Raw genomic sequence first — 9668 nt, 5'->3', positions numbered from 1 at the left:
AGTATGAAAGTGAACAAGTGGAGCATTCGACCGATGCGCAGGATCGAGAGTTAATATTTTGATAAGTATGATTTGTAATAGCAAAACAAATATAAGATAGTTTTATAAAAACTAAGCATTTGAAAAATTTAAACACCGACTGAGATATAACAAAACACTGAAACAAACATTAAAATTAAAAATATGATATCTTAAAAATATCTTTTTTAAAAAATTTACAATACTAAAATAACTTACAATAGTTTCTATCAATGAACCATGAGTATTCCACTAGGTTAAGTGGGGTGTCATCTAGATCGCAAGCCTCTGCACGATATACAAATAATGGTGGCATGCGTTCCTCATCAACATTAGACACCTCTGGCATATTGTACTGTAAAAATGAATATAACTGTATTAAACATATTTATTTACTCAACCTTTAGAGCTATTTTGTCCAAGCATTGATATGGAACTACTGAATGTTACTATACAGTGGTAAAATCTTTTTGATATTTAAGAAATAAATATATACTAATTATTATACAAGACTTTGTGTTGGTGGCTTATAATAATTAACAGATGAATTTTGATAGGTGTCTTCAGTTCAATAAAGTGAAGTAAAAGCAATAACTTAATGCTGCCCTACAGTAATAAACATATTTATATCCTTTTTTGGATTACAAACATTATGCTCTCTGACAAATAATGTCATAATGGCCTTTTTTATTTTGGTAATGACGCCTATTTTAACACATTTTCAGTCATATCTCCACCTAATCTGCTCAATAATTACCAATTTCTCTGCAAATGACCGACCACTAAATTGATGTCTGAAAAAGTAGTTTGAGGCAAATAATTATTAGACCAAATGTCCAATATCACTTATCATCAGAGAAATTTTGCCTAAGCCGAAGATTGAACTAGCGACCCCTGGAATATGAATTTGATGCAAAGGTTTGACAGTCTCACTTAAACTGTGAAACAGTTAACTTAAAAATAACAAACTAAGCCGTACCAGTTTACCAGGACAGTCAGCAAATGATGGTTGGTTATCGTCGACATCTAGGACTTCCACTATCAGAAGATACTGATTGGTTAACGTATCATTCTCCGAATCTGTTGCCAACACCAACAACTGAAATGGTAACCATGGCAACAGTCAAATACATGTTGATATGATGTCAAATACTCTAAGTCTCTTAATAAATTAATTTTAATATTTCCAGTGAAATTATTATTAAGTGCAGATTTTCATGCATATTATATTTCTAGGTTGATTAATCAGTAATAAATGATAGGATTTTAGTAAAATTAATGCATGCTTAATTCATTCTCTTGATAATATCATACCCTGTAAGTCAATAATTTTTTTTATGTGTACATGAATTTGGTATCTATTAAGCACCTATAAGAAAGAATCTTTAGTTATAATTTGATATTTTCATTTTATAACAGATTTGCTGAAAAAGAAGCACTATTTTCTTATTTAATGAGGAGAAGTGGGGTGGATTTAGCCAGGAGTTGGCAGATATTTTGCAACACCAAGATTGCACACTGTCAAGATGTTTGCTGGTTTGGAAGTCGAGGTTCCGATTATTCTCCGATTATTCTGAAAGGTTAGGTTGAAGCATAGCCCATGTTGCAAATGTTTGGCGCATTAGTAAACTTTTTAGGATCATCAGGTTAAGTACTTTGATCATTGGTAAAAAAAACAATTTTTATCAAAAGAGCTCAAAAATAAAATGTTAAAAAGGGGTAAAAAGCTGTACTAAAGCAAAAATAAACAAAAAAGAAGCTACAAGGCATTTGTAATCAAGCAAAAATGGAATAAAATTTTAATATTATTTATAGAAAAATGGCCCGGGTACATTTGCTAAACTATAAGCTTAATTTTAAAAAGGAAACATTTAAAGATAATTCCAAGAAAAAAAAAGTTCCAGTCCTTTTCTAGGATTCCTTTATTTGGTGACATTTTCCCAGTCTAAGTGATATTTTAGTCAGTTAACAGGTAAAAATCAAAATAGCTTGACATTTTGCCATAATTATGTTCAATATTATTTTTAACTATCAAAAAATAATCAATAATCCATGAGACCAATGAGAATTTCTATAAAATTTGAGCCGCGTCATGACAAAACCAACATAATGGGTTTGCGACCAGCATGGATCCAGACCAGCCTGCACATCCGCCTATTCTTATCAGGATCCATGCTGTTCGCTATCAGTTTCTTTACTTGTTATAGAGTCTGTAAGCGAACAGCATGGATCCTGATTAGACTGCGCAGGCTGGTCTGGATCCATGCTGGTCGCAAACCCATTATGTTGGTTTTGTCGTGACGCGGCTCAAATCTCATTCAAAATGCAAGTTGTTCTTTTCCTAAAAAGAGTGTTGCAGTCATTTTATTATTCAGGTCATTTTTATATTGTATCTTAAACCTTTTTTATTATCAATCATTGATCAATTGACATTATAGGTAAGTAGTCAATCTTTTGAAATATTTTACTAATAAAACTCAACTTGACAGTGAAAAAAAAGAGCGTAACGTCACTTTCGTTACTAATATTGTAAAGTATATAACCACTACCAAGATGGCCCTCTTTTCTTGCCTAAAACAATTACAACTACATGTACAACAAAATTAATCTATTTCATTTCTTCTCAAAAATTTTTAATGTCAGTTCAGTGATCTACTGATGAAAGTTTGAACTCCTTTAGCATAATGAATGATCCTACAAATTGTTGAAGTCAAATTATTATTAAAATTTCTAACTGAAATTTAACAACTATATGTGAACTATTTTGAGCACCTAGCACTTAAGTGACTAGTGATATGAAAAATAACAGATATAACAAATTAAAAGACTTTCATAAACTTGCAATTATAATTAACTACCTTGGTTTCTTCAGAGACATCTATATCTCTAGTATCTTACTTCTGATACAAGAATTATCCCCCTTTCATGATGGATAACTATACATTCTTAAATTAATGTAAAGATGATCATCAGTTCATCACCTTAGTGCGTAACAGGTTAACTCGTATTAAATTATAGAAGGAGTTAAACCATTACTGCACTAAGGTGACAATATATTTGACAAACTAACTAAAGGATAAAGTCTCAACACAGAGGAAATCAGCTTTAGTTGAGAGCAAATTCAAACCATTCCAAGATACTAATTACGGGAAAAAAGACCAAACATTCTAAAATACAAGATGGAAGTTTTAAAGACCCTACATTTTGAAATATTATATAGAAGTTTAGATTCACACCTTATAGTACTAGATGGAAGTAGACCCCACTTTCAAAGTTACAAAATGGAAGGAGAATCTGTATTCTAAGTTATCTTACATTCTAAATTACATGGTGGAAGAAAACAGAACTTTCTTAATGTCTTGATCAGTAAAAAGAACCATATATTATTACTCTAAGTACTAAAAGAGCATGTACCTAAAAGACTACTACAATTACAAATGAGCCGCGTCACGACAAAACCAACATAGTGGGTTTGCGACCAGCGTGGATCCAGACCAGCCTGCGCATCCACCCAGTCTGATCAGGATCCATGCTGTTCGCTTACAAACACTATAACAAGTAGAGAAACTGATAGCAAACAGCATGAATCCTGATCAGACTGCTTTGGTTTTGTCGTGACGCGGCTAAAAAATTAAGAAGCAAATACAAATATATAAGAAATGTACATAAATATATTCAATTTCTGTTTGGATTCTGGATTACAGTATGATATTGTATGACTACAGTATTAAAGTGGTCTCATAATTAGGTTTATTAAATTTAGGATTTTAACAAATATGTGTATAATTTCTCGATATATAAAAGCTATACTAAATTGTACTATACTCAAACAATGAAGCTTTTATTGCAACAAAAGGAACACTGTTAACACACATAAACAAGACACTTTTATTTATGAAGATCATTGACTTTTTTGTAAATTACTGGGTAAATTGTATCCAATTTAATCAAATTAAAATATCAAAATCTTCCTTTACAAACTCAAACTTAAAACTATCTACATATAACAATCAAACCACTTCTAAACAAAATAGTTGTACATGTTACTAAAATAACAATAATATTTTTCAACCATAAAATGTCACCAATTACCCAAATCCACTAATTAGAATGAAATTCACCCCTATTTTATCTAGTAACAAGAAAATCATAGTGCAGAAATTTGGATTTTGAATCACACCAATACTTTGTGAAGGTCATAACGTGACTTTCCAGCTGCGTTGTAGAAGAAGACCTCAGGTGCCCCTAAATGCATCTTTTCCAGGTAAAAGGGGCACCAGAGTATAACCACTAGGCTCTGTAAAACTAGCTGGATAGATTAATCACTGAAAAAAAAAATCCAAAAATTTCCTGGTCTAGAGGGATTTCAAAACCAAAGAGGTGAAAGAGCAAATTGTGGCTAAGAGCAAAACTGGTCCATCTTTATATTTGAAATGGAAGCAGTTTCACTCTAAAACCCTCGAAATTTAGCACCAAGCAATAAAAATAACAATAAAAAATAACAATGAAAATAACAATGAAAATAACAATAAAAAAACAATATAACAAACAAACAATCTATAAAGACAGTAGAAAGACTAAGAAATACAAAGTAAAAGAGAAAAAGGGTCACAAAGAAGAACTTCTGGCGCACACCAATTTACTTAATACAATATTGTGTAAGAACTTACTTAAAATTTCGGGAATTTTCCTGTTGTCATTTTCAAATAATATTAAAGCACGAAAAAAAAAACACAATGTAGACAATATCAAGTGTTAATATATCAATAAAAGCTGAAAGAAATACATAAGAACACTGAGTCAGTTAAAGTCATGCCATGAAACCCAGTAACAATTTTTTTCATATAGAAAATGCAAATATTTGTAGAGCAAAGCATGCATTCATGCATACAAATAAATGAAATAAGCTTCATAATTATGATGTATTAACATGCAGATGAAATTTATGTGGCTGAAGACGTTAAATATACATCAAGTCTGAAATAAAGCTAATCAAAATGGTTTTAAATTTTAAGATAACATTTCCAGAAAAAAAATAAAAATGATTGCTGCCTGAAAATGAACTGTTACAGTTATTATCTTAGGGAATTAATGTAATAAGTTGCAACCAATATTCAATGTCAGCCATTTTTAAATGTTTAAATTCAATGACTAGATTATTTATCAACACTTATCAGATTTATGCTAAGAGTATAGAGCTATAGAGCTCATTTTAGGGAAGATTTCAAGATAAATACTGACTGAATAGCGACCAATGCAGACCATGATCAGAAGACACAGACGTGCTGGCTGATCATGGTCTGCACTGGTTGCATGGGTAACTTCAGATCTCCTTTAATTTTTCTTTTTTTTAAACTTTAAAGACTTAAGATGTATGTCAGACATCGTGGGCATTTAAAACACAAAAATTATGTGGACCACAACGAGAAAAAATTGTTAAAAAAAATAAAATAAAAAAATTTAATGAAAATTTTTTTGATTGATCTTACAGTGAAAAAATTGTGTCTCAAATAAACAAAAAAGCAATAATTGCTTTATAATCTTAATTTTTAATCTTTATAAAAAATTATTTCTTTTTATAATTTCATTTTTCAAAAAACTTGACACTTTTGAATTTTTTTGTTTTTATTTCACCCAAACCCCACTAAATATTTTTAATGGGACTGGCCTTTTTCAATCTAACAAAACCATTCATCTCTTTAGGGAAAATTTAAAAATATGTTCTGACTGAAAAGCGTCCAGTGCAGACCATGATGCAATGGCACAGACGAGTGTGCCAACTGATCTTGGTCTGCACTTAGGTCGCATGTATAGAAATAGTTGCTGTACACATGTAAAATGTTAAACATTAATTTTATTATTCCAATAAGTGTATAAAATATACACTGTAAATGTTGAACATTTAGTCACATCTGGCTTAAAATCATCCATCTGACCAAAATAGTCAGAATTAATTTTTTTTTTTAAAGTCATTTGAGGTATGTTAGCTGGACCTTAATCATAGAATTTTCTTTTTTATTAAAGGCAAAAGATGAATTTATGGTAAAGTTTTTTTTCTTTAAACTACTGTAATGCTTTGTTCTTCTCATTACAACCAATACCAATAACTCAATCATCATTGCTCACTTAATTTCTATATGTTACATTAATGTTGAACAATTTGGAAATAAAAATATTTGTTTAAATCAAAAAGTAATTTCGCAGTAATTACTTTTAACAAATAAATCAATATTTGTTTAATAAAAGAAAAGAACGTTAAATAAATACATGTATACAATAAATGAGATTAAATTGATCTAAAATAATACATTTTTCCATATGATGGGCATTACAAGGGGCAATAACTCATTCTATACTAAAAGTTAAAACTTAAAACATGTCCCAGTACTTACACTAAATATAATTTGACTTTCATAATCAAGAGCCACCTTTGTGCGGATTTCGCCAGTGTTAGGATTAATCGTAAATTTGTCGTAGTCTCGGAGAGCGTCACCAGCGCCAACGAAGGAGTAAATTATTCTTGATGTTACATCAGCTGGGTATGCTTTCAGCGTTGTTACAAAGGTATTTGGTGGCTCATTCTGAAGATAGATCATTAATTACATCAAAATACTATCTATGATACAATTTCTTCAAAGCAAGCATGCAAGTTAGAAAAAAAAAGGAAAACAGACAAAAAAAAAATGCAAACACATTTTATCAAAACTTTTTTAAGTAGGAACATTTCAGTGGGTGCATATTTCTAGGCTGGATGACAGATTCTTCATCGTCCAGTCACCATGACAATTCGCCTTTTTCAATGCACATGAATTCAAAATATTCATAATTTAGATGGCTTGCATAATTAACCAAACAAAACAAACCAATTTGCATAGGACCATTAAATTCTGCTATCAAACTAATTTGCATGGAACTATTAAATTCTGCTACCCAACCAATTTGCATGGAACCATTAAATTCTGCTACCCAACCAATTTGCATGGAACCATTAAATTCTGCTATCCAACCAATTTGCATAGGACCATTAAATTCTGCTATCAAACCAATTTGCATGGAACCATTAAATTCTGCTATCCAACCAATTTGCATAGGACAATTAAATTCTGCTATCCAACTAATTTACACGAACCATTAAATTCTGCTATCAAAGTAATTTGCATGGAACCATCAAATTCTGCTATCAAACTTATTTGCATGGACCAGCAAATTCTACTATCAAAGTTTAACTATACATACCTCATTAATCTGAACACGTGCGGGTAGTAACTCGTCCCACTTTGGTTTAAGATCTTGTACACCTTTGCTAACAGTGATAATCACTTTACACGAGCCTGGTGGTGTAGGTGGATTTCCCTCATCTCGTGCCAAAACAGTCAACTCAAACATAGCTCGATCTGGTAAACTTTCCAAACTTGACCTTACAAAAAGGCTTCCCACACGAGTAATTTCACCAAGTACATCAGAAGTCTGCTCTACCGTTTCAATATCAAAGAAAACTTGCCCTAGAAATTTTTAAAAAAAATTAATAACACTTGGATTTAAATGCTAAAAATGTAGTGTTATAGCCTTTTTGAAATCAGTAAAACTTATAGTGTTTAAAATTTTAAAAGGAAATTTAAAAAGTTTTTTCATATTTCATTAAAAAAGGAAAATTTTGTTTTATTACCATTTTTGTGCATTCCAAAATTGTAAAAGTCCAAGAATTAAACCCCATCGGGGGTCTGGGGCAATGATTTATGGCCCGCTTTCCCCAACATTTTAGTGCCGGATAAATTGAATATTTTAAAAAATCTCCTTTGAATCTGGATCTGATCATTCTTGTCTTAAACTTTATTTTTACCTAAATTAATGTAAACATAGTTTTTATTTCCCCGTTTACATTAAAAAGGGGTTAATTTTTTTACCTAAATATTTTTATTAATTAAATATTTAAAAAATCCTTTTTCAAACTAATTTCGCACCATTTTGTTTTTCATTTTTTTGGTAATAAAATTAATTTTTCCATGAGGGTGGAAAAATTTTGTGGAAAACTTTTTTTAAACTTAATTGATACTAAAAGCTTTATGTTCATTCCTTAATTAAACACATTCTGTATTCTGAATTAATCATATGCCTCAAAAATTTTGTCATTTCATGCCAATAGAAAATTGCAATAATCAGACTGTCATTGTAATTATATCTGCAAACAATTTCATACTTGAAAATCCTGTATAAAACGATGGGTAAATTCAAAATAAGAGGAGTAATACTGCTAGTCTACTTTTGTAAATCAAGGTTAAACAATTCAATAATGCTGAAAAATAAGTTACATGAAAGTTGTTCATTTAATTTTTCATTTGAAATTAACAAAATTAGATGATGTGAAATGTCTTACATCTACTGAAGTAACAAATTTGACTGTGTCTTGCTTGCCCGGGTTATCTTCTGCAACTACAACAAGATTGTAAATAGGATTTGTCTCATAATCCAACACCCCATTCTCTGCTACAAAAATCACGGCCTCATTGTCCTGTAAAAAAAAAACATATATATTTTAATCAGTGGAAGAGAATCACTTCTTGCAGACATATGTATTGTTTATTATTACATTATTTGAGCCCGTAAATGACATAACTTGGCAGATATCATTTACGTGTCAGACCAACCTGCAAACTCGTATTTTCTAATAGACTATATAAGAATCTTACACTGACTGCTGGTAAAGACCAGAATATCAGTAGTTCGAGGGTAACTGTCTGCCTAGATTCCGCTTAACAGCTACTGAAGTCAGCTATATATTCCAGTCTGTGACAACAGCCAGTGTTTGATTCTTTTTTCTTGCATGTTACATATAAATCATGTTTCCAAAAGATATTGCTTGAAAAAGTATTTCCAGTCAAGCCATTTCAAGAAACCTCAGTGGGAGACCCTTTTATGACAATGGACAGCTAAACCAGTTATAATGAATATGTTAAAACTCACCCTTCCAAGATATATATCAAACACTGTTTGTTCCCCAGCAAAGTAGTAATCAACCTGTCCAAAACTTGCAGTATCACGGTCTGTAGCCTTTATTGTACCAACTTCATATGGTGAACCTTTGCCTTCAGTGACAGTAAATTTGTACTGAAATCAAGATAATATAAAATTAAAGAATATATTTTATGCAAACAATTTTGTTATGTTTTCTTTCTGACAAGCATAGATCAGACTTAGTAGTGATTAAAGTGTATGTCTCTTGTCCCAAAGAGGGACAGTTATTATACATTTGTGAAAGGGAAGCGGAACGCAATACATATTGAATTGAAATTGGAGAAGGCACTTTGTGTTTGGATGGATAATTATACAAATTGGGGAAAGGCACTCAGATCATAAACATATATTCATATAAAAAAATCTAATTTTGAAGGGAAAGACTTGGGAAAAAGACATATTTATTTTTTATTTTCGGGACAACAAAAATTTTAACATTCAATGGAATTGGGGTGGGAAACATTTAAAGTAAGGGTGTGAGGTAAACCTTTTTTAAATTTTGGGGGTTTTTAAAAAAGTTTAAAATACTGAAAGTAAACAAAAACCTAATTAAACTCATTTGAAGATTGGAATTTTAAAATTAATTTTTTATGTAAACTAAAAAAAAGTTATGGTATTTATTTAAACCACCAGGGTTT

The 9668-nt window shown here is 30.7% G+C and overlaps 1 protein-coding gene and 1 long non-coding RNA gene across 2 annotated transcripts; both read right to left on the bottom strand.

The window, feature by feature from the left end:
• Positions 1-237: 237 nt before the first annotated feature.
• LOC132733781 (protein dachsous-like) lies at positions 238-7515 on the bottom strand (the record flags this gene model as incomplete). Its single annotated transcript, XM_060720465.1, is given in 4 exon segments — positions 238-373; positions 998-1117; positions 6411-6599; positions 7255-7515. Coding segments are annotated over 4 exon segments (595 nt in total), but the record flags the coding sequence as incomplete, so codon positions are not given.
• Positions 7516-8468: 953 nt separating this feature from the next.
• LOC132733775 (uncharacterized) lies at positions 8469-9124 on the bottom strand. The gene is made up of 2 exons (XR_009626214.1): positions 8980-9124; positions 8469-8527 (listed from the first exon to the last, which is right to left on the bottom strand). It is a non-coding gene; the product is annotated as an uncharacterized LOC132733775 (long non-coding RNA).
• Positions 9125-9668: the final 544 nt, after the last annotated feature.

This window comes from Ruditapes philippinarum, unplaced genomic scaffold (assembly GCF_026571515.1).
Source record: "Ruditapes philippinarum isolate M1 unplaced genomic scaffold, ASM2657151v2 ctg4024_1_1_1_1, whole genome shotgun sequence".
Lineage (NCBI taxonomy): Eukaryota > Metazoa > Mollusca > Bivalvia > Venerida > Veneridae > Ruditapes > Ruditapes philippinarum.
This window is presented reverse-complemented; position numbering and strand designations above follow the sequence as displayed.